The sequence below is a fragment of the Rhinolophus sinicus genome, linkage group LG06 (genome assembly GCF_036562045.2).
Source record: "Rhinolophus sinicus isolate RSC01 linkage group LG06, ASM3656204v1, whole genome shotgun sequence".
NCBI lineage: Eukaryota > Metazoa > Chordata > Mammalia > Chiroptera > Rhinolophidae > Rhinolophus > Rhinolophus sinicus.
The window spans coordinates 55,904,169-55,929,864 of NC_133756.1; the positions used below are offsets into that span (position 1 = coordinate 55,904,169).

Sequence of the window (25,696 nt, forward strand, 5' to 3'; positions counted from 1 at the left end):
GAGTATCCCAGTACTCGAAGAAAAAGCCCTGAGAATCACGCTTCCTAGACTAGGTTAGGTCATGTGCCGACCCCTAAACCAATTTCTGCAGCCATGAGGAATGTGCTGAATGGCAAAGCCAGAATTGCCTAACTCCCAGCTGAAAAGCAGGGTGTATGGGAAAGAACTCATCTTCACTGTGTTCCTCTGAGTGAAGAGTCACGTTGTAGTAGTAACAAGCCTCAGGCAACCACTGGAGAATAACACATGCTAAATGCACATGTCCTAGAACAGGTGAAAACTACATTTAGGAAGGAGTTTATTTACTATTTGATAGAGATCATTGTTCCTTTGTTTACTCCAGAGATAGGTGCCTAGATTATAGGCCATCAGCTGTAACTAAAGTAAAATGTCTTTGGATTCCACAAGTATTAGTTTCTTATATGTAAGTCAAACTTGGTCAATAATTTAAGATGGTAAAAATCTCTCTTCAAAGCATGAAAGTTTAGTTTACTAACAATTAGACTTATGGGATCCTTTAGGGACTGCTATAAGTAAGGCAGTATAACTTGGCCCAGTGGAGAGTGACAGTTTCTAGATACCAGCCAACAACTGACAGTATGGCTTTCTGTTCCAGTGCTAATGACAGTGTTGATTTTTTTAATTAGTTTCAAGTATACACAGCAATGTCATAGTTAGACATTTACACATTTCACAAAGTGATAACCCCTCTCCCCCAAACTACTACCCCTCGGACATCATATATAGCTGTTACAATTCCATTGACTTTATTCTCTATGCTGTACTCCACCTCCCGTGACTATATATGTGTGTGTGTGTGTGTGTGTGTGTGTGTGTGTGTGTGTGTATTTAATTATAGTTGACATTCAGTATTATTCAGCTTCAGGTGTACAGCGCAGTGGTCAGGCATCTACACCATCCATGAAGTGGTTTCCCTAATAAGACAAGTGCCCATGATCTCACTTATATGTGGAACCTAAAGAAGAGAATAAATGAGCAAACTAATCAGAAAGAGTCTCAGAGACATAGATTTAAGACTGATGGTCTCTAGATGGGAAGGGGGTGGTGATGATGGAGAAGGTGAGGGGAGTAGAAAGCATACATTGGTAGCCACAATGCTGGCATGGGGATGTGAAAGACAGTTTGGGGAATACAATCAATAAGGTAAAGATTTTGTAGGGTGTCAGATGGGCACTTGTCTTATTAGGAAGACGACGGTGTTGATTTTAGCAGCAGCTGTTTTGTCTCAGCGATAAGATGTGTGGCAACCTGAGGCGAGGTTAAAATGTGCAGTGTTGAAGCTTCCCAACCATCACAGTGTGGCCTCATTCAGATCTGCAATGGATTCCATCCCTGTGAACAGCCAGACACCTCAGTTCTACTGGGAACTGCTTTCACTCTGCCAGGACTTATTTCAGTGGGACCAGTCGAATTCCTTAGATTATGAAGCCACAGAATTACATAATGCTGTGATGATTCCTGGCAGGGAAGGTGCAGCCTGATGGAAATGTCTCATCAGATGCCCTCTCCTGGAGCTTGTTGTACTCTCACACGGTGCACTAAGCTGTTTGCCGGGGTCGCCCCACCTAACCAGGAATTCACAATAATGGCCAAAGCACACTTCTTTCAGGACATGCCCCATGCCAACCTCTCTTTTGTTGACTCTGCTGCCAGTGCACCCTCCCCCTTTTTCTGGCATAGCAACAGTGTATGATTCCTTCTCTCCAGCGTCGATACAGCTTGGTTATGGTAAACCCACCAACAAAACCAGCCCAATCAACCAAGCATGGGTCTGTTTCCCTTAATTTCTTCAGAATTCCTACTGTATTTTTTTTTTCTTTCAGGCTACTATTTTTATGGGAACATGAAAGGTTTGCTTTGCCTATTCTTCCTTAGAATGTAATATCAAATCAAACATTTCATGTTCGGTGTTTTATTGCCAATGCTTAGTGTTCTTTTCAGCAAAGGAACAATATAGATTTAAATTTTGTGGATAGCTAGACAGTGAACCACGTCTTCGCTCATTTTAATGTTTGCTTGGTGTCTCTTTGTGGGACTACGTCCAGGTGGGGACCACGTCCAGGTGGGCATGCCATCTGGCGTGCTTTTCCTAGACTGTCCTGGCCCAGCCTTCCACAGCAGAAAGCAAATAAGGTTTTGGTCCAACTAGGTGCCAAGAACCTCAATTTCATCTCTAGTTAGAATCCTCTTCCAATATAGTTGAGAGAACAAGATTGTTCGGTTACATTCTATTTGCATTTGAGTGGAGGGTTCACTGTTTCTGCTTTCTAGAGGGAGGTAATGAAGACAACTTGACTCCACCATGACTAAGAGCTATTGGCAAGGCCCCCCTAAAGCAGTACCAGTGAGCCAGACCCAGTCCTGCCTGCAAAGAGCTTTCAATCGTTTGCTTTTAGTTAATTCTAGAGACGCCACTCTTCTTCTCTCTCTCCCTAGCTTATTGTCCTTTTATCCAATTTTAAGACAATAATCCAAAGAATTTTTCTTCCTTTCTCCTCTCCAACCTTCATCTGCAACTCAAACTAATGCCCACGGGAAGAAATCTCTCCCTCTAAATCTGCAGTAGAGATTGTATAATTTCTCCCTTCCCTGTAACACTATACATCCCAGCCTTGCGTTCGGTGACCTGTGGTGCCTGCCTGTAGGCACAGTATTGTCAGGTGTGGTCATGTGTCTTGCTTGGGCCAGTGGCATGGGAGCCGCTGTGGGAGTGACTGTGAGCCAGGAGGAGCAGACGTTTCAAGAGGCAGCTTAAAATTTGAACATGGGACTGCCTGTTTCCACCAGTTTTTTCTTTTTCCCTCTGCCCTAATCCAAAGCGGGGCTTCACCTTTGGTTTGGGTCCTAGGATGAGAAGACATTAGGAAGAGCTGCTGTCAGCCCACAGCCGCCCACCTGTAATGGAAGTGAGAAATAAATAGTATAAAATTGTCATAAGATTGAGAATTTTAGGGTCCTTTGTTACTGTCGCCAAGCCAAAGATCAAATCATAAATAGTAAATGGAAAATATAATACAGGCGAAAAGCACAATTCCCAGTCACCTTTATTTATATAAAAGCATATTAAATAAATTATCTCAATATATACAAACAGAACAATATTACCTCTATAAATAGAAAATCCCCATATACAAAACCTTTGAAAATATTTAAAAAATATATACAATATTGACCATATAAACTTGAAGTACCTTAAGTCATAAACTCTGTGTAGTTTGTTTGTATAGTAGTCTTATAAAAATATAAGAAGCTGTCAACTGTTTAATCAACAGCATTTGAGTCAGTTAAAGTGCTAAAATGTAATGCATGTCAGGAAAAGGCCCAAATAAGAAAGCTTCTGCATTTAACACATTCATATGAAAATGTGCCAAGTGTTTTGTACCTCCAAAAGAACCTCCAAAAGAACTCTTAAAAAAGAAGAACCTAAACACCATGTTAAAAAAGTCCACCCAATTTCCATTTCATTCTCCCACATGATTTGAAATCAGCCTCTTGAAAATTCTCCAAAAGTCCACCCAGGATTTTTTAACTCATTTGTTAATATTTTTGCTTAGATGACTTAGTTTCATCTTGAGTGTAGAAAAAACAGTCTAAAGCATGATATGTGCAAAAGGTGCCACAGTGTTCAAAAAGAAATTAAAAAAACTTGGAGTTGGTCGTACCGTTCATTACATTCCAAAGTGACGAACATTGATATCAAAAGCAGACTGCTAGTCAGGAGACCAGGGCAGGCAAAGAACTTTTCTTTGAGCCCAAGGGTTTCCATGCTCCAAAATACTCATTTGTGTTTCCATATGTTCCATGCTCTTAAAAGTTCCTGGTCGCAGTGCAATATAAACTCTGAAGCCGTCGGCAGTTCCCATGGCGTGTGCCTTATGCAACATTGAGGGGGGAGTTCTTCCTGCTCCGCCCAGTTCTGCGCTTCCTGCACTTGTACAGAGACACAGACAGGATGATGATGATGACCACGAACACCACCGCTCCGATGATGAAGAACATGTCTGAAAAAGAACAGGTACCAAGTCTACTGAGAGAGAGCGCTAGAATGCCACTTATCAGTGGGCAGCCTTGAGGGCTTAACCCCAAATTACACCATCTTGTTTTTGCACAATTTCAAATTTCTTTCCTCCACTCTTTCCACCACATTTTGATGAGGAATATATTTGTCAAACCCTAGATGTTTTAGGGCAATTGACAATGGCAAAGAAAGCATTAAACAAGCCATTAAATAAACTGGATAATGCTCACAGTTTAAAAAGACATATGTAGATGGAAACAAGAACCACTGTTAGAAACAAGTGGCTAAAAATAAGGCCACCTATTGGCAACAATTACAGTAGAAGATGAGATCAGAAGAGAGATCCGGAGCGCTACCAGGACACAGGTGAAGAGAGGTGACACTGGTTGGGGCAGTAAGAAGGCTTCCTGGTGGAAGTGGCATCTGCAATGGTTCTCAAAGGACACATTCCAGCAGAGAGAGGAGGCAGCGATCAGGGTGCATGAAGACAGAGAGGCAGTGGGACTCCAGCTGGCTTTAGGAAGATGGATGTGAGGGCCGTGGGTACGAAGGCCCAGAGGGGTGTAAGACCAGAGAGAAGGGGAGTCCTTTCCTTCTGTCAATGTCAATAAATGGGAGAGAATTTACTTAAAAGTGGTTTAAAATTTTTAAATCTCCTCTTAACAAGGAGCTAGGCCATCATTACTATCCTTTGTCCTTTTAATCCCTGAAAGTAGCCAGAGTACTTTCCCTACAAAGCCTGGAGGGAGACTCATAGGCTTTTAGCCTCAGGTACGTGTCTGAACACCCACTGCACTTCCAGTTGGGCCCAGTGTCTACACATGCGTGGACACACACGCACATGGTTATATGTGACAGACTCAATCCCTTCCCTTCATGGGTTAGACTATCCCCTCTGTGGCAACAGCTCATCATGGGTACTCACAAATGTTTATCGGGTGGTGTTGCAGCTGGTCGAACAGCTGCCCCCAAACCCCCAAGATCAGAATTTAAGTGTGAAAACATTCCCAGAGAACCCTGAATGATGCGAAATCCTACACATGGGCTGTAGGCCCAGTGCTCAGCAGAGAACTTAGCACACGGAAGGTGATCAAGAAAATACTTGCTAATATAAGGGAACAACACAGACACATTTATTTCTAAATGCCTAAAATTGTAAGAGTACCAAAATCCCACACAGGAAAAAGAAAAACGAAGACAGTTTCTCTCTGAACAAAAGTGCATTCTGGTTTGGAGGGGGGTTGGTGCTAGTCCCCTGGAAGGCAACTGTGCATCCACGCCTGCCAGGCAGGGCCACTCACCTTTGAATATACCTTTCTTGAGGTCAGTGCACTCAATGGGACTTTCTGGACTCTTCTGGTTCACTCTTCGGGATGGAATCACTGCTTGGACATTGAAACAGTAGTTTTCTCCTTTATCCACATCAATCAAAAACTCATTAGTGTTTGACTTGGCTGTTTTCTGTTAAAAGATAAGGATTCTTAATTCATCTGAGCTCAGAGGGAATTCTTTCCCATTAACTAAGCCACTGTGGCAGTAAGAGAACATGAACACATCTGACATATGCAGGATTAGAACTAACTTGACCAAACAGTTCCCCAGGATCACTGCTAAGGATGCTTTTCCCAAGACTGAACATATCCAATTTAGGCACATTCAACCCAATTTAGCCCCTTTAGAAGACATTTACAGTAAAGGAAAAAATTAATTGTTGAATGGAAAGCCAATTTTGTCTCTGTGACCCTCAATAGAGGAAGAAAATGTGGGAGCTGCCAGGAACCTTAGAGGTGACCTGGTCTAGCCCCTTGCCTGAAGGACTGGCTATCCAAGGGGGCCCTGACCAAACTCACAAGGCTACTCAAAGTGACAAGTAGAATCAGGACAGCAGGCACCCCTCCCACTCCACCATGCTGCGCTCTCAACTATCCCATTCTGCTAGTTTTGGATTGGGGAAGAAGTAGGCTGTAAAATCAAAGACCCATGATTTAAAACAAGTCATTAAAACAAAGGAAGACTCCTCACCTTTCCTGTACTTGAAGCTTTCCAATAATAAAGTGTGTAACTTAAGTCATCGCCAAAAACATCCTGGAGGCTTAGGAATGTGCCATTCTTTCTGACTAAGGTCCGTGCATCCTGGACGGTCACATTCAGTTTTGTCCCAAGGTGTTCAAAACTCTTAATTGTTGGCTGTCCGAGGTTTGCTAAAACAGAAAATGAGCTTCGTTGGAACCAAAGAATTCTCTACAAAATAGAATCTCATTCAGTTATCACAGGTGATAACAACCTAGTCACCCCTCATAAAACACCCGCATAGAATCAACTCCCGGACAGCAGTGAGCTAAGTGGCAACAGAGCTGAACCCCGAGACATTCTGTGACAGTGCTGCCCACGGGAAATATAATGGGAGCCACAGGTGGCATTTTAAATTACCTTGCAGTCACATGAGAAAATGTAAAAAGGAATATGTATAATTAATTTCAATAATATATTTTATTTAACCCAATATAGCTAAAATGTTATCATTTTAACATGTAATCAATATAAAACCTTTTGGCGATATTTCTCAAAATTCAGTGTGTATTTTACTCTTAGACCATTAGCCATCTTTCGAGTGCTCTATAGCCACATGTGGTTAGTGGCTACTGTATTAAACAGTACAATTGTGTAAGATTCCATATTTTAGATACAATAAATTAGGGGCTGTGGGAAAGCCGAGGAAATGTCCTTGGTACCTCAAGGAACCAGTTTTAACCACTGGGACTCTGGAATGGCTCAAGTATCTCGTGTGCTTTGGATGAATGACAGTACCCTAAAACCAATTCTAATAATTTAATATAAATTATAAGCAACTATGTGCATGTATGTGTGAGTACATGCAAAATAAATATATAAAATATTTTCTATCTTGCACCAAAAAATGGATTTGAAGTGGCTTACGAAAAACTCAACACCTGTAACAGAGAATCATGAGGATGCCACCCATGGAAGGAGAATGACAATCACTGATCCTAGAGTTACTGGAGGTGGCTGTGGACACAGAGTCTACATCCCGCTGAATGCCGCGAGAGACACACAGGTAAAAAGCACTAGAGGAGTCTGGAGACAGGCTCTGCAAACAGAGGCTCCTGGAAGGCAGCTTCCTATTTTGACCCTCAAAATAGGTACCAGAGGGGAAAGTTTGCTTGACTGTCACTCTGCCCCTTCTCACCATCCCTGCGTTGAGAAACTGTCCTCTCTCCCCAGGAGGTCAGAGGGGGCAAATAAAAAAGCCCCAATACCATCACACTTTCATTTTAACCTTTCATTCTAGGTCTTCTTAAAAGATCTTTGAAGATTTAAAGACAAAAGATTTCACTCTCCCCAATGTGCTACATGTGTTTGTTTAAAATACCTACTTTAGAACCAGAGTCACCACACAAAAATGTAATCTCCTGCTTGGCAGGAATCCTCTGCATTCCCTTAGTAGATGCTAAGGTCAGCTTACTGGGGCAAAGGCTGGGGAGGAAAGTATTCAGCACTTTGAAAACCAGCATGAAGGAGGCAGGCTGGGAGCTGGCTGGACAAGTGTGGCACATCACGGGACTCAAAACATGGCCGACTGATTAAAAAGGTCAGTAAACCCAATTCTGGGCTCAGAGGGAAACTAGATTCTCTCGGTGGATTTGTGGCTGTGAAAAACCTTAAAGTGGGACTGCTGGTCTGATGATGGGACAGAATTTTCAGGGTGTGTGTGTGTGTGTGTGTGTGTGTGTGTGAATATAATCTTAGAAATATGTGTGGGGAAATGCTGAAACCCCAGCCTTGGTGGGTTTCGTGCTCCCCACCACCCCCATCCCATCCAGCCAATTACTTGTTTGGTCTGGGGACAGACAGGTGGAGAAAGTTACTTGATAACATTGTTATCAACTCCAAAGTTCACGCTCTGTGAACTTCCTACCACATTGGAATGACTGAAGAGGGCTGTGGCACGTACCAGTTTGTGAGAAAGAAGATGTGTGTGTGGAGAAACACTTTTAAAAAATCTAATGGCCCCTAAGGGTCACAAGCTCACAAGAAGATTCAGCAGCTTATAACAACAAGAATGAAAGGTTATTGCAAACCGAGCTACTTACTCTCTAGGTAAGGTGTGAACATCGGGGAATTTGTACTCATGGGCTCCCCAGCAAAACTGGTGTCATTTACCAGCTTGGAAAAGACCCGCGCCAAATATGTCTCCTTCACGTCTTTCACAATCTCATCGGTGACGTCACACTCTGTGTCTGTTGTGGAGAAGCATTTGTTTTTCCAATTTCCTAATTTACGGCTAAAGGAAGGAAGAACAAGAAGAGGAAGACGATTATTTGCAAACAATAAGATAGATGGCTTTCTGGCTGTGGTGCTGCGTACAGTAATAGTCTCTACAACCACTCCTGAGCAGGCTTTTGCTATGCTGAACACTTCAGATGAACTTGAGTTCTCCCAGCAACTGGGCTGGCTCTATAATCATCTGTTTTCACAGATAAGGCAGTTGCGGCAAAGGGAGACTCAGTGACCAGCTCAAAGTCACACAATTGGACTGAGCCAGACAGCCGTTAGACTAGTGGGTCGGTGCTCTTAAACATTCTGTTAAACATCTTTCTTAAAATGTAGACGATTTTTCCATTAAGACCCAATTATTTATTATAGTCTACCTATTATACCATACTATATTCTGTTTATTATATCACTTTCTATAGTCTCTGTAGAATTACTGATATAGTCTATATAATACATTCTATCATGACCATTACTGGTGTGGTTATTTAACATTCACTGAATCACAATATGCCAGGTACTGTACTGGGCCTTTACACATGTCACTTCATTTGCTATAATCCTTCCAAGAAGGATCTTTTTTTACACATGAGAATACTGAAGCTCAGAGACGCTAAGTAACTTGTACAAGGTCACACAGCTAATGAGGTGAGAGCTGGGTCTATTCATCTCATTACACTACATGCCTCTCACCCTTTAACAAGATGTGATACGTCCCATCAAAGATTAAACAGTAACCACACAGGTAGTATCTAACAAAGTCTAAAAGACTAAGAGGCTAAAAAGATCTTCCTTTTGTAAGATGTGCTGAAGAAGAAAGGATTTAAAGAACTTGTATTCAACATGAAATTATTTTAAAGGACCAAAATAATTCATAGATAAATGCCACTGCAACTTGATCCACATACTTCTGTCCCCCATAAATTGAGCAGCTACACTGCTCTTCCCTTCTCTTCAGCATCATCGACCACCAGAGCCCTATCCATCATTTAGGGCCATGCTTCAATCCCACTTTCCCCAGGAATCTCCAGATCTCCTTGCTCTCCCTTCCCTGTCCCCCACTGCTGATATCTCCATTCAAGTACTTCATGTTGAACACGGTCTGCTTGGTACCAGGGGTCTATGCCCTTGGGTTTGCTGTTAAGCAGCGGGGTTTTAGAGCCAGGCTTTGCTGAGTATTAGACGGTTTGCATTTACAGGTTGACTCAAGGAGAAAACAAGCCGCTGTATGAATTCAACTGTCTAAATCCATGTATAAGAGCCATAAATATGTATCTTTTTAAAATCTGAACTAAATAACCAGGCTAAAAGGGTATGGGTGAACACACTCTTTGTCCTAAAATTCACAAACACAGAAGATTGAAACAGCAATATTTTGGTTTCTTAGCGTTCTCTAGAAACGCCAAGAAACCAAAATATTGCTGTGTCAATCTTAGTTTGTAAATAAAAGTAGAGAGGCTATCTTAATTCCAGAGTGACCAAAACGCATTTTACAAAAGTGAATGGGGACAAGATGATTCTCCTCCACCGCAAAGGCAAACAAGTCATTCAGATAAGCAGGAGAAAGACGGCTGAGCTCTGTGGCTACATTCTATCTGGGAGATCGGTATTTGGTTCCTCCCAGCTCACACGTAGGAGTCACAGCACTCTATGGCAAAATGCAGCACAAGCACCTATATCCCTGAAACTAGCAAAGTCAGTAAAGTCAGGTGAACAGGTACTGAAGGGGCAATTCTGTATTAAGTTCCTCCGGATGCGATTACCAGCATAAACACTGTAGAAACCTTCGAGCGCCCTCTAGGTATTGTCAAATCTCCTGATCTGGAAATAATAAAAGTCCTGCCTGAATTACTAAAAAAATGCCAACAGAATCCAGATTCACTAATTTAGAAGGAGGTTGTTTTCTAGAAGCTTTGGAAGTTCAGTTTTAGAATTCAGAACATTCCCATGGAAGCAATGCTACAAGTGATGTCTCAGTGCTTGAGCCAATAGCACTTTGCAACCATCACTGAAACTGTTTCCAAACGGGAAAATTACAGCTGGAACTCCAAGTAGGAGCTTCAGGCATTGCAGTTGTGCCCCTTGGCTGGGGACAGGCCAGCAGTGGGTGAAGAGGAGCAGCAGGGTAAGCTGCTTCCTCTAGGGGAGGAAAACTGGGAGGGAAGGAGGTCCACTGAGGAGATGCCATGGGGAACCGTTTTCCTTCTTCCTTCCAGCTGTGGGGCCTCACATCAGACTGTGACAGACCCACGAGAGGAGGTGGTGGTGGTGGAATGCTGGAGAGACCTTGGTTCCAGACTCAGTTGATGGCACTCACCATCAATGCAGTCATAAAGAAATCCCTCACCTTCCGAGGGGAGCAGTTTCCTCTTCTATAAAAAGTAATTGCTATGGTCCTTTGCACCCATGAGGGGGACGGAGAAGAGTAAGGTCTCCAGCAGTGGGGAGGGACTGCTCGCAGGTTCTCTTGCTCACAGGCAAGGCTTCGGGAGATCCCAGCACCGCAGGAAATCCCCCCCCCCCCGTGTCCGCGGGCGCCCCCAAGCGGCAGCTCTGCACTAGGATGTTTGCACTTAAATAACAGCAGCCTTGGAAACACCAAGAACTGAGAGTTAACGAAGGCTTATGTTTAAAAAATCGGGTAAATCATAAATGTTTCCACATGTTCACCAAACATAAGACTGAATATATTTAGGAGATAAGCATTCCTACTAAAATCTTATTTTCACTAACGAGAAGGAAAGTGTCTACTAAGGTAAACTTCAGCTCCGTATCAATAGAACTAGTTACTTAATGCTTGGCTAGTAGAATCTGAATTGACAAGTTTGACTGTAATTGTAATTATTGCCTCAGGTTATGAAATTCCTCTCTCTCTCCCTCTAGCTGTACTGCATGTGCACACACACACACACACACACACACACAAATTCTCTTCCCTGTTGCTTTGGCAACAGTTGTCATGAAGTTCATTTTGAAAAACCAAGAACATCCACCTAAAAGACCCCCTCCATACTTAGGAGTTGCATTCCTAATGTTATAAAAGGCTTGATACAAGCTAAACCAAACAGCAAAACACTTTTCATTTCAGCTGGTGACACCTTTGTGCCTTTATACAAGCAGTGTTAAAATAACTTTCACAGGGTTCTCCTCTATTTAATAAGATCTCTACCAAGCCTCCTAGAACATTTCAGAAACTAGAAACTTACAAGAATATGGTGAAAACCATCAAGGAAGACATGTGGACATTTAGACTGAATATGTTGAATTACAGGCTCTTGGAGAGAGCTGTCAATCAGAGATAAGGATAAATGAGCAGAGCAGCCCTGACTACTGAAGGTGCAGAAAGAGAAGTATTTCTTCCTGTCTTGGTGAGTCACGAACTTGGCCTCCTCGATATCACGTATGCAACCAAATTTTGAATCATGAGTGCAAAGATTAATGCATCAAACACTGCTTCAGGGCAATGGATACATTCGAACTCCTCCCCACCTCTTCCCTAACACGTTAGAGCAGAGTCACAGTCTAGACAGCACAAAAAGAGACATGTGTGTGGTTCGATCGGATTAGTTGTCATCGACCCAGGACCATGTCTGTCAGTGCTGCCATGGCCTGCTCTCCACGGCTCATACTCCACGTAGGAATTTTCCGATCATTTCCCCAAACAAAAAACGTTTTATCAGTTTACGGTCTGGAAATGTTGCAGGCTTGATGGAATAGGGGGCTCTGGCCAGCCAATTACCATGAATGCCCTCTTCTTTGTCATCTATTAAATAATTTCATCCATCAATCAACTCTAAGGACATTTGAATTCAGCACAGGAAAGTGGAAACATCAAAAACCGTGGTTTTCTTTTTTTTGTACCTAGCTTACCTGATCTGAACAGTGTAGACATGATTGATGGGTTTGGGTTCCCACTCCAAAATTGTCTTGAAATTAATTGATTTCCAAGTTAAATTATATGCTAGCACGACACCTGTACTGCCTTTAAACAACAGAGAAACAGCTATTATTACATGATCTTCTCAGCACATGATTTCATGTTTACGTTATAAAAAATCTTCCCACCCCCTCCCCAACATCACCATAAACCTCACATTAATTTTGTTTTCCAACCGCAAAGCTTCACTATTGAATTGTCAAGAGAAAAAAACCCTCAAGTTTTTCCTAAACTCAGAATTTCCTCATGGCAAAATCATCCTTGTAATCTAAGGAAACAGTCAAGGAGCTTGAAGTCCTTGTTTGAAATTATTCACTGGGGAAGCCCTGTGACAACGTGACCTGGAAGCACAGCCCAGGAGCCATCATTGCCCCAGGGTGTCCAGGGCAGAGCTGGGGAAGTGGAGGACTCCGAGGTTGAACTCTGGCAGGGAAGGCCGGATAGGAAGGGTCTTCCATACGTTATGGAAAAGGGCAAATCCCACGTGTGTGAGAAGAGTTAGGAATGTATACAATGAAAAAAGCAAATCTTGACTTCTTTCACTTTTATCTAAAAATGTCTATACTGAAACTTCCACAGACACCGAGGCCGACGTGCGGCCTGTCATACTGTCAGGATGCTTTATCATTAAGGTCTGCTTTGCCAATACTCAGGCCAGTCTCTGGTCTGCTCCGCACATAGAACAGGCATATGGAGCGTGCACAATGTGGTGACTGCTCGAATCCAAGCGACGTTTTGCAGCAGGATTCCCTCTAACCCAATCTAAAACAAAGACTATCAAGACAAGACCGCGCGGGCCGCTCTTTATTAAGGAAAGTGCACATTTAATAAAGGATAATATCCAAACCATTGCACGCCGCCGACCGGTGCAGGTGCGGACCCAAATCCCACCCCGCACCTTAAAGGTCACTGGGAAGCTCTTTTCCTAAACTTAACGTTGGAGCCACAAAGCCACTTATGCAACAACGATGGACTCCCCTAGCAAGCATCTCTAGCAGAACGAGCAGGCGGTGTCCCGGGCGCGAACCACCTACCCTCCAATTCGCGCCTGTGCGCCCCCAGCCGGGGTTCATTCAAACGCGGTGGGTGAGCGCGGCTGAGTCTGGTGGGTGCCAGGAGCACCTCCCGGTAGCAGGGCGAGCCCGCTGCCAGCCAAGACTGTCTCCCCCCACCCCCTCCGGGCAGCGCACCACATGTTCAGGGGGCGGGTGCCACTCACCTGAGGCTCCCGCCATCTGGACGAGGACCCAGCCGAGCAGGAGCGTCCTTGCGACAGCAGCCTCTGGGCAGCGCACCGGGGGGCCGGTAGGGGTCGACATGTCCAAGGGCTGGCGGCGAGGTCAGGAGGATTCCGCGACTTCGGAGTCTGGGGTGGTTTGGCAGCAGGCGCCCTGGGGAGGCCGGAGGGAGCGGGAAGGGGTGTAGGGAGCCCGAGTCTGGGGGAGCCAGTACGGGGCGCGTTATAAAGGGCCGAGAGGACGCCCGCGCCTCCGCGGTCGCGGCGCCCGCCCCGCCTCCCCTCCCGACTCCCCGTCCCCGCCCCGGCCGGGTCAGAGCCGTCGCGGTGGGCGGCTCCGGCGAATCCACACCCCCGCCCCGCCTCCCGTAGGAAACTCCAAGACCCTGAAAGGAGTGATTCACCCCTGATTCAACTGCGCCGTTGAGCGCCAAGCTGCCCCTCGGCCGTTGGCAGCTCCGGGTGCCGAGGGGAACCAGGCCTCCTGGTTCTCCAGCCCTGTGGCCCCCGGGACCCCTAGGCCGGCGATCTGGCGGTCCCGCCTGAGTGGGCAATAGTCTGTGGGGAAGAAAGACGGGGAACGTTGGAAGGAGTTCTTGAGGTGCCGGAGAGGGATATTTCTTTCCACTTGGTGATACGGTGGTGTCCCGGCCGGTGGACCCGCAGCTTTTACCAAGTGTGATAGCAGGTCCCGGCTCCGGGCTCTGCTCCGACAGCGCAAGGCATTTCCCCTGCGCTTTGCCCACGTGGGGCTGGGCCTTGGAATCTGCAGCCCAGTAACCGCGTGAGGATGAGTAGGGCACTCTCCCAGCTGCGGTTTGGTCTTCTACCCCGAAGGCAATGACACCTGACCTTCCTACCCTACGAGGCCCTTTCCGTGGGTCGCAAACTATAAAGGTGGTGCAAATGCAGGTATCTGCTCACAGGTGCGAAGGTTAGTTAGCACAGGCATAACCCAGCGCAACCCGGAGTAGTGACCCAGGAAAAGCAGCCCCAAACCTGGCAGTTGGCCTGTGGGAGAATTCCAGCGTGACATCTGCAACCCTGTGTTTCCAGAAAGGATTGTTCTCACATTGAAGAAGACATTTTGGGGGACTGAGTTGGTTCCGCTCAAGTGCAGAGAAACAAAAAATGAAATCAAAAACTATAATCAGACTTTCGTGCCACTAGTCTTATGCTTTGGTTTTTCTGAATTAGCTTCTGGCTTCCTCTTCTGGGCTTTGCTGTAAAACGGTCAGGCAAGGAAATGTCCACTTTCATTCTACTGAGTGAACTTCCCATTGGGAAGTGCATTGTACATGTACTGCCCATTATTTGTTAATTATTACTCTCTAGTTGCCTCCAAGACTGACTGGAGAGTTTTTAGGGGAAGTGTGGAATCATTTCTCTTTTTCCTGTTCCATTTTTTTCCCTAGGGAAATCAGCCTTGCATTTTAGTGCATACTGTGTACACATTTCCATATAGATTGCCAAGCCATAGCATTGCACTCATTTGAAAAGAAAGAAAACTTTACAATAGTTTTATTTTCTTCTCTTGCCTGAAGTGAAATAACACATCCAGGCTGTAAAACTGTACTTGCTGGTTTCCTCTATGAGCTCTCTTCCAGCTCTACACCCACCAAGTTTATGTTTGCAGAAAACTAAGCCATGCAATCGTTCTTTTTGCAGTCTCTAGCCTGAGTCGTTTTCCCTAACAGATCTTTAGCCCCACCTAGAATGTGATTCTTTGTACTCTGGAGTTGAAGGTAGCTAGAATATGCTACACTTCAATCAGGCGCATTAAGAAACCCAAGGAATTGTTCTGTCTACAGGTTCAATTTGGAGCCACTGACTGTTCTGAAATCATCAAGGGCTTTAAGCAATGTCAAGATCAGCAATTTGAGAAGAAAAATATGTTTAACATTAGAATGTGACACAAAAGGTTCCTTAAAAGGTTGATAAGTTACATGAATATTTATTTTGCATACTCACTAAAATGATCAGGCAGAGAAGAGAGGAATTTCTTGGGTGTTTGCACAGGGTTTTGAGTAAATTTCCTCACATGTAAGGGGCTCAAGAGACAAAAATGAGTAAGACATGGGCAAGGAGATCAGAGTCCAGGTGGTGAAACACATCAAGAGCTGTAACAGATGTGATAAATACCATTGTAAAGGGATATACACTGGAAAGAAAGTAGAGGTTAGCTTTTTCCAGGTTTTGAGTAAATACAGAATGACATTCTTTAAGATTTGAAAAATGCTAAAAATTATTACCGTTTTCAAGAAGAAGAGGAAGAAAACTGACTATGGTAGATAACATCCCATAGCAAAGTTCTTTTCTGGTTGATCAGACAGTGGCCAGATTTCTGGATCAGTTGCTGCTGCTCGGCACCGATAAATCGATAAATGTCATTTCTAAAATTTCATAGTTGATATTTATTGCACAGGAACAGATTGTTAAAACTTCTCACTAACATTACACAATTTTTTTTTTACTCCCTTTAGTAAAGTCGAGCTTAGCAGTTACCAAAGTTCCCTCCTATATGATACGTCTTAGAGACTGAGGAGTTTGAAAAGTTCCTAAATGATAATGATCATCAGGCTGGACAGACCAATCCCTTTATGATTAGATGTTAGAAAGTCAGAGGGTTGGAGGAGACCTCTCAGAAATCCTTTTACAGATGAGGATCTGTGACTACCTGGCCTGAGAGAACCGGCTTGCCTAACCTCGCAAGGCAGATCTCTGACCTCAGGAGCTTTCTTTCCATGGCCGTGCTTTCTTCTACTCCCAATTCACGGAAGTAATATTGGGCCACAAACCCTGGCTTATTGGATTCATTTACTCATCCATGGGAACTCAACAATGCTTTGTAGTCTGTATAGAACATACTTGCAGTGGGGAACTCACTGTTCTCCAGAAGTATCTGGATGGTTATTCCTTAACACATGCATGCATGGGGACATGTAGAAGAGGTTGCATTGCCTTTGCATAATCAGTGATGAAATGTGGACGATGAGGAATCTGGGGATGACTGGGGCGGTATTACAGTCCTCCCTCTGTACTTTGGTAACACTCCCCACCAATTTCACAGACTTAATTCTACTGCGGGCTTCACTTGACTTCAACTGTGTTTGTTGTCTGTCTTCCCTTCTAGAGCTCCTTGGGGGAATAAGAATAGTTTTATGGTTTTTTTGTCTTTACAACTCTCAACCCTTCACACAATTACCCACACATTGTAGGCTTTTAATACATTTTGAATCAATGAATGCTTTTGGGAACCATGCGTGCAACCAAATATTTTCATTGGCTGAAATTTTCTTGCCTAGGGGCCTGGCAGTGAATGTTCCATAATGCTCAGATTTAAAAAAAAAGAGGATATGGATATCCATTGTGGGTTGCAAGGCATCACTTCACACCAAGCTCTAGGTGTCTAACTAGTGATTACTGATCCTTGATTTAGACAGAAAATCTAATCGGAAGGAGAGGTAGCTGAAAAACAGAAAACAATTGTGGAAGTTTATGAACAAGTTAACATTTTTCTAAAAGACTTGATTTTATGACGATTCAGATGATTTTCAGCCACATCATGAGGCTGTTGTCAGCTTTCTTTGCGTAGAAAGGCTTAATGACTTTCAGAATAAATTGCACAAAATATATATTTGCCTGGGAAAGGCATAGGTTAAGCTTTTGATAGTAAGTGAAATTGAGAGTCATTCATATAAAATTAGTATTTTATGCATATGAAATGGTAAAAAGAGCTATAAAAACATCCTACCAAAAATTCAGGTATAAGGAAAAATATGAAAAAAGGCCAGAGGGAATTAAGAGTGGGAACACAGAGTTCTGGGGAAAAAAAATGTGACTCAGCAGAACCTAAAACACATCTGGCAGAGTATAGTTAGTCATGGAAAATTTGGCAGTCATGATTATGCATTTTGTAAAAATAATTATATACTAGTCCAACAGCTAACATTTAGGCCAGGATTAAATAAAAACAATTAAAGATGTGTTGAAAACCCATACAATGAAATCTACTGTCCTGGTTATTCAAAATCCTTCTATTAACTGTCTAGGATAGTTTATAGGAAAATTTGCCAAATAAGTGATCACATAGCACCAGTATTCTGAAAAGTATAAGTTTAGAGAAAAAGCTTAGTAAAAAGGATTAGTATTTTCAGCACACAGCTATCTTTATAAATCTAAGGCTTATCAAACTACCTATCAACTTTCATTCTGACAAACAGTAAGTATTTTTATTCTCTACATACAATGGTGACAAAATAGATAAAACATAAATATAAATTGTTGATATTGTTTTAGTAACAAAAAGTCATTTAAAATGAAAACCTTTAACATACATTCTTATTAATATAACATGATTTGAAAGTTTTTATATGGTATCATTTATGTAAGCATCCCTTAATTCTCCATTTCTATAACTCTTTATACCTGATATATGCACTAATTTAATGAACTGAAATCCTTTCATTCAGTAAATACTTGAATATCTTCCTGATGCTTAATTCTCTGCTAGACTCTGGATATACAGAATAAAACAAGAGTCCTTTTCCTATGAAATAGATCATCATTCCTAATTACTGTCCCAATTTTAATGGTTTGAATGATTTTCTGTCGGCATTTTGGGTTGGATATAAAGCAATCTTAACAATGTTATTTATTAATAAATTTTGTTCCGTGCAAATTTTTAAAAAACTGTAAGATTTAAGCATGTCATGGTCAGTCCATCAAAGAGGTATTTTTAACTCAGAAAATTATCTGTGGGCTAGAAGTACATGGACTTTATTAATTTGAATGTATTGATGAACTCCAGTTTTGCATATGGGAGAAAAAAATGAATCCCAATATAGAAAGATGATTCTGTAAAAAGGCAAGTCTAACAAAAAAGATAACTAAGTGTGGGATTCCTAAGATGAAATATTAAAACATTAGTGAAGTAAACAATTTAAAGCTTTGTATAGGAGTCTTCATTCTTTTTTAGATAATTCATTTGTTGACATTTTATAAGGATTAGTCTTAAGCCTGGACCTTAATTTTAAGCATAACATTTGCTTTACATCTCATATCCTTTATGGATTTGTTAACCAAGACCTGCCTAATACGGGTCAGCAAATATTTATTGAGGGATTACTATGTGGAGGGCAATGTGCCAGGAACTGTTTTATGAGTTCCTTTTTTCTAAAATATCTTGGAAGCTAGTCAGGGAGCTGAGACAAGTATGTAAGCTTCCACGGGAGAAGGCAGTGCAAGTGAAGTGGGACATGTTGCCACGTCTGCCACTAGAAGATTGAGAGCTCTGTGCCAGCAGAGACTGCTTTATCTTTAGCAATATCCCCAGTGCCAGGCACATACTGTGTTTCCCCGAAAATAAGACTGGGTCTTATATTAGTTTTTGCTCCAAAAGATGCAGTAAGGCTTATGTTCCGGGAATGTCATCCTGAAAAATCATGCTAGGGCTTATTTTCCCGGTAAGTCTTATTTTTGGGGAAACATGGTAGTAGGTCCTCTATATCCATAAAGCTTTATTTCAAGATATAAAAGGTATTCAGACCTCCAAAGGGAGAGCTCACTTTTCACTGGGGTGATGAGAGAAGGACAGCAGTATCTGAACCGGATCCCAGAGGAATGCACAGGGGAGAGGGGTGAGCCAAGGGCTGAAGTGTGAGAAAGGGGTGCAAACATAATGGATTTAGAGAGCAGGGATATTGTACGTGAGAAGTGTGGCTGGAAGCTACGAAGACGGCAGGTGGGCAGCTTTGTGGGCGCTGCTAAGAAGTCTGGTTTCAATTGAGCAGACAGCACCTTAAGAAGCTTACTCTTGTGGTTGTGGTATGTCAGAAAAATTGAGTCAGGGAGACACATCAGGAAGCGAGGTCTCTACCCCACATGGTGGCTAAGGAGCAGAAAGCAAGGACAGCTGTAGGGAACAGTATGAAGGCAGAGCAGCAGGACTTAGCGCCTGATTGTAGATAAGGCAGGAAGGAGAGAAAGGATTCAGGTCTTGGGACAGAGAAAGGTGGCACCACAGCTCAAGATAGAGCCTGGAAGAGAAAGTTGGCAGCTCGAAAACAATGAGTTCTAGACATGTTCAAGTTGAAGAGCAGTGAACCTCTAGGAAAAATGCCCAGCATAGAGTTACCAAGGCTTGGGAAGAGATTGGGGCTGGGAATAGAATTTGGGAGCTATTTCCCCAGAGATTTGGTTAAAGATGTAAAAGTGGACAGGGTCCTTCTATAGTGACAGCAAATTCCTTAGCAAGCACAGCGACCCACTCATCCTAGCCCAAATTAAAGGGGAATTTATAGGATAATGAGCCTGGGAAGCTCATAGCCCAGTGGAAGGACTACAGAAGCCAGGGCCTCTGAGACTGAGTCTCTCTCTTGCTCCTGCCTGGCCTCTCCCATCTCTCATTTCAGATGCTCTCTTTTTCTCCCTGCAGATGGATTCCATGTATTAGGGCCCAGATGCTACCAACAGCCCCAGAGCCACATCCTCTCAGCTCCATCACACCAGGGTCCAGCAGTCAGTGCCAGAGAAGGATTTTGGTTGTCCCTGCTTGGGTCACATACCCACTCCTGGGTCTGGGTCATGTGTCCAGGCCTGGACCATGTGTCAACTCCTGAGGCCGGGGGTGTGGGGGTGCTGCTACTGGAGGGAGCAGGTTGATAAAGTTAGTGGCTTGACAGAAATAATAGCTACCAGTGGGCCCAGGACTGAGGCTTGGCTGTGACCATGTTATGCTGCTGGAGCAGGAGGATGACCCAGGGGAAAAAACTAGAGCAACGTCCAGAGAGATGGGAGAGGACAGAATGGGACCCTAAAACTAAAGGAAGAGAGTTTTAGTAGGAAAAAGTAGGTGCTGGCAGCTAAGACTGAGCAGAAAATCAGTTACATATACAACGTGAATGGGTACTAAAAGACCCAGTTTCTAAAAATAACTTGGTTATTGATCTTGTTAAGTTTCTCACTTCTTCGGATTAAAGCACGAAAAACCTCTACAGTTGACTAGGGAGAGACCCATTAGTAGGTTTATTCATCACTCAGATCAATTCAATAAACATTTATTGACCCCCTACCCTATGTGTTGGGCATGACGTTAGGTGCTGGGGACCTAAAGAGAGGGTGTGTTCTTGCTTTGAAGATTATCAGATAAAGGACAACATGAGACACACAATACAGCACAATAGGTGCTGTACACATTAATTCTGTGAACATTTCTTGTCATCTATGCCTGACCTGTGCTGGCACCTGGGGGTACAGGACTGTTCAAGATGCAGCCACTTGGTCCTCCGCCAGAACCCCACACACACCCTCCCACATCATTCATTGCCTGGTGATGAGGTTACTTACGGTGGCATTCTCTTCTGCTCTGATCTAAACTCTGCCTTGTTCCTTCATGGAAGGACAGTACTTCTAATACTTAGATGATATCATCAAATATTTTCCAAATAAATGGATGATCAACCAGACATATCTCAGACATGATGTCACTTTCTGAACATCCGGGAAATCTGCAAAGTAACTTTGTTCTCTCTACATTTAGCCTCTTTTTTTTCTTCTTAGCTGGTGTCAGGAGGCCAGCAGAAAAGTCAATGATCATCTTGAAATATTCAGTGACCCTCTGCAGCAATCTATTTCTATTATTTGCAAGCAGTAAAAATGGCCAGAACATACTATTCTAGCATCCTCCAGGTAGTGACTTATTTAACCCTCTCAACAACCTTGTGAGAAGTAGGTAGAATTTTATACACATGAGTTAACCCAAAGCTCAGAGAGGTTAAGTCACTCGCCCAAGTTTGCATAACTGGGAAGTGGCAGAGATGGGATTTGAACCCAGGCAGTTGAGCTCTAGGGTGTATGTCCCCTGTGGTTAACCACCAGGGGAAACCACGGCATGGATTCAAGTCCCTTTGCCTTTTCCCCTTACGTTCCCTGCCTTGTGAAGCTGGCCCTCTCTGAAGTTCCTGGCTTCAAAATAAGGGGAATTTCCAAAAGAAAACCACGCCAAAACCTGGGCCTATTCAAATATAAAGGACTCCTTCTTTTGCTTTGTTTTGAACTCATGTCGTCTTGAATGTTTTTCCCATATCCAGATTATTTTTCTTTCTAAAGCAGAATAAAAAGTGACTAAATGTGAAAATGGCTCCCCCCTCACTACATGAAATAAATGCTCCTCAGCATTTCTGTTGTGAATTAAGAAATATGGGTCATGATTACAATTAATTAACTAGAGTCTTGACCTACTCCTCCTTGCTTGTGGCGTGATTGAGCTAATGAGTTAGTTTAATCCAGAATCACTTCCACTTATCTTATCAGCCTCCCACATACCTTTTCTCACTTAAAAGTATATCCTATTTGTCATTATAATACAAATGTCTAGGCTTAAGATGGAATTTGCAGGAGTCACTTATATTTTCACTGGTCTCTGTGCAATGATTTCTATTTACTCGCACACCCAGTAAAGTTTCTGCAGTTGAGCTCCCTCCTGTGGGATCCCGGCTGTTCCACCAGTGACCTGACTCCTCCATGGTGTGTCACCCCTCCTCAGACCTAATCTACCAACCTCCGAACCTGCCTCTGGAAGCAGGTCAGGTGGCACCTGTGCCTGGATGTCTAGGGCCCTGTTTAGTTCACAGTCACTACTTTTGCATCCTGCCTGTAAGGTCATTTCTGCATCATTTTAGCACAGCTGAGAAAAAGGTTGCTGGTGTCTGAGAACTCATGACTGAGGTTGATCCCAGGAAAAACCACCTTGGGTCCTTTTCCTGCCTCCCATCACATCAGAAACATTTTTTTATCCCTTGGCAAGCATGTTCCAATAATCATTAGGGCCATCCACCAGAGAAAGAAACCTGTGGAGGCAGCGAGAGTTAAGTTAGACAGTGTGTGTGATGTTAGGCAGTTATGGGGCAAGATGGAGAGAACTTTATTTTTATAATGGAGAGGAGTTTGGAGCTGAGTGTACGGACACAAACGACAAATTCTCACCAGCTGCTTTCAAATATCCTGAGAGGGGAAGGAGCACGTTGACCCCTTTCCTGAGAAATTCACTTTGCCTCTTTCTACACAGGGCAGAAAGGTCACATTGTAACTGGAGATAGTACTGCAGTTCGACCAGGCCGTACTCATAAATTCTGAGTCCTAGCCGCTTTCTTAGCTCCGTGGGGTAGGGATGGTTACCACAGCCTTATGCAGTTATGCTGAACGATAACAATAGGTGTGCGACACGTGCCATGTCTGTGGTTTTCTTTCACAGAGAATTGCACTTGCTCTAATTTACGCAAGAGAGCTGCTTCCTGCATTGCTTTCTGGCCACCGTAGTATCTGGTAACCTCCTCTTATCTCTGTCTCTGCTTTGATCTCTCACCATAGCATGCTGGTTCCAACATGGGCTCTGTGGACATCTGGTCCCTGGATCTCTGACCCAAGCACTTTCTGTTGCTAAAGAAGTATGCATGATGGCTCTGGGCTTTCTTCTGTGCCTGTGACCTGTTGGGCAGGGCACTAATTCTCTAAGTCAGCATTTCAAAGAGAAGATTAACAACAAGTTATGTCTTTATTTAGCTCAAATAGTTCAGTTAATCCAAGACGAAGCACACTGGATTTTGAGGCCTTGTGAATAGCCAAGTCTTAAAATCATAAGTGGTCATGGAAAAAGTGGTATATGTTTCTTCCACTAAGAGGGGAAGGGATTGATGTGTTACACGTGTGTGTGCACATGTGTAAGCCATTTGATTTCTTGCGGTTTCAGTTTCTCTAAGTGTAAAATGGGCACAGTGGAACTCTGGCCCAGATCTCCTAGTCTTTATTTTGTTATCTTAGAGACGTGCACGTGGGGGCCAGAGCTTATTTTTACGGCTGATATATTATCCTAGTTGTATCAACTAGCTATTATTTCCAAATTTCTTTTTGAGGTTTTTAATGGACAGTTATCTTCTAAGGACTACAGCTTATAGTTTCAATGAACATATCATCTAAATTGACTTGGTTCAAAGCATCAAATGTTTCTAGATATAAACTCGTATGAGAGTTTGAGACCAAATTCTGACCTACCATTTCTTTGTCACTGGAATTAACTTAGATATAAATGGTCATTTGCTTGTGAGTCTGTTTTGTTTTATTTCAGTATTAGCACATGCAATAATGACTGTCCATGCAGAGCACCCCTGGAAGCTGTTAGAATGAGTTTTGTGTGAGCAAGAGTGACTCCATTTTGGACATGCACAGAGCACTTAGCAGTCAAGGAATTGCCTGGTTGACCTGGTAATTGGATATAACCAGCTACACTCCGAAGGTTTGCTACTGGAGATAAGAGGACAACAGGGTCACTGATAAGTGACATCAGAGAGGTACTCAGAACTATGTAAGAACTGAGGACTTTTGCAGCTCAGAGAGGCGGTCTCGACTGAGAGGTGACCACGCTGTCACTCTACTCCGAGAACCCTCCACTCTGTTCTGCTCCACTCAGACAGAAACTCTGGACCGACCTCCCGGAACAGCCATCCTTCCTCACTCCACCAGGACGCTGATTGACTTTGGGACTGGTCCGTTACTCTGTTTTACCCAATTATTGTGTTACTCTGTGTGCTTTACTGGGTGGTGCATAGAAGATTGATGCTTTACTGTTTGGTGTGTTGATGGCTGATGCTTGAGTAAAGAGCATATTGAAAGGCATTTAAGATCTTGCGTGCTCTGTTCTTCGCTCATGCCATGGCTACAGGGAAGGCCTCAGTTAGTGCCAGGTAGATCCTGGGGCTCTGAGAGTCTCTCGGGGGTCAGTCCCCCTGACTTGCAGGAAGAGACAGCAGCACGGACTGTGAGCCTAGCACTTGCTTGTGGCATGGTCATTGCCATCTTAGCACTGTTCATTATTACTGAGACCCAGCCATGCAGTCGGTGCACAACACAGGCACAGCTCTTGGCAGAAAACTGAAGCAGGTACACTTGCAGGGCCTATCACACATAGGGGACAGGACGGGTGATGCCCTCGGGGGGAGGCTAGGAGGCAGCTGGTTGTATGACAGGCTCTGTACCTGCTCCTCAGTGTCCATTTCTTTCCAAGGTCAGCAGGGATGTGCTGTTTCAGGAATGGCTTTGGAGAGGAGAGAACTCCATAGGGACAGCTCCATAGGGAGTGAGGCACAGAGCAATTTTCTGGGATTTTCCTGCTTGCCTATAAGACTCTTCCAGGCAAACTCACTGGATTCACCCTTTAACCATAAACTGTTGAAACCACAGTTCTTCAAAGCCTTCTTGATGATACTGGACAAGTAATGGTGGCTCCCTCCCCCAGTTCCTACCTCCTAACATTCCCATCTTCTCTCAGAGCTGGTCTAAATGAGTAGGTTTCTCTTTGCTGATACACTTCATAAAGAAGTAATTGTTTTACAGCATTGATAAACATTTCTATCTAGATCATTATGATTTGCTCACGAATAGCAGCCTAACTGTTTTGAATGCTTACCATGTACTAGGATTATCTAATTTACTTCGCATGAAAATCCTGGGAAGCAGAGGCTATAATTTCCCGCTTGAGAAAACTGGCTTAGCAAGGCGAAACTAACTTGCTTAAGATCACACTCCAGGATGTGGCAGAGCTGGGGTTCAAAACAGGTTGTTTGGTTCCAGAGTGTGTACTAACACCCCACCCTAAGCACGCACTACGCACCAGCTCAGGGCGAGGCACCGTGGGAGCACCAGAAAGAGCAAGATCAAGATGTTCCTGCTGCCCTCACGGAGGCCCCGGGCACTGAAGGCAGAAATATGTGCTGACTATAGAAGACACTGTCCACGACCCAAGGAGAACGAAATGTGCTGCCGAGGTCTGAGAAAGGAGTCATCCGGGCTCAGTGGGGAACTAGTTTATCTTTTTAGTCTCACCTGGCTGACTTAAATTATTGTATATCAAAATGACGACACAGACTTTGAAAATTAGAAGTGCCTTTACGAAAAAAAATAAAAAATAAATGAAGTTGTATGGCTTTAAATAAAATTTCAGAGCCTATTTTCTGACTTTCATCCCCTGGTGAGTGGTAGGTGGGGAATATTTGGACGCCCTTCTGTTCATTTTTGTTTTTTTCTTGTATTGTGTAGTCTCTTATTCTCTCCAAGGGTGAAGCCAGCTTGCTTTAGCAGTTGACTTCATTACTTCCCGAAGGATTAACCTTGATATAAAATTTCTTAATTCCTGAGG

General features: G+C 43.5%; 1 protein-coding gene and 1 long non-coding RNA gene across 3 annotated transcripts; one reads left to right on the forward strand and one right to left on the reverse strand.

Moving 5' to 3' along the window:
• Positions 1-3,047: 3,047 nt before the first annotated feature.
• Positions 3,048-14,159, reverse strand: F3 (coagulation factor III, tissue factor). Of its 2 annotated transcripts, XM_019752521.2 has the most exons (7): positions 13,911-14,159; positions 13,489-13,705; positions 12,203-12,314; positions 8,152-8,342; positions 6,062-6,240; positions 5,341-5,500; positions 3,048-4,022 (listed from the first exon to the last, which is right to left on the reverse strand). In XM_019752521.2, the coding sequence occupies exons 2-7, from the start codon at positions 13,586-13,588 to the stop codon at positions 3,895-3,897; spliced, it is 870 nt and encodes a 289-aa protein (XP_019608080.2). In that variant the 5' UTR covers positions 13,589-13,705; positions 13,911-14,159; the 3' UTR covers positions 3,048-3,894. The 2 variants fall into 2 exon arrangements, with proteins under 2 accessions (XP_019608080.2, XP_074191267.1); XM_074335166.1 differs by lacking the exon at positions 13,911-14,159 and having other exon boundaries at positions 13,489-13,801.
• On the forward strand, positions 7,152-24,177 carry LOC141572135 (uncharacterized). Its single transcript, XR_012497310.1, has 2 exons — positions 7,152-7,649; positions 23,630-24,177. It is a non-coding gene; the product is annotated as an uncharacterized LOC141572135 (long non-coding RNA).
• The last annotated feature ends 1,519 nt before the right edge of the window (positions 24,178-25,696 follow it).

What these genes read in the sequence shown, in the direction of transcription:
- F3 (XM_019752521.2), bottom strand. Translation starts at nt 13,588, where the DNA reads ATGTCGACCCCTACCGGCCCCCCGGTGCGCTGCCCAGAGGCTGCTGTC. An exon ending in CCAGATGGCGGGAGCCTCAG is followed by an intron (nt 12,315 to 13,488) that starts GTGAGTGGCACC and finishes TGTTGTTTAAAG; the next exon opens with GCAGTACAGGTGTCGTGCTA. An exon ending in GTCTACACTGTTCAGATCAG is followed by an intron (nt 8,343 to 12,202) that starts GTAAGCTAGGTA and finishes TCCTTCCTTTAG; the next exon opens with CCGTAAATTAGGAAATTGGA.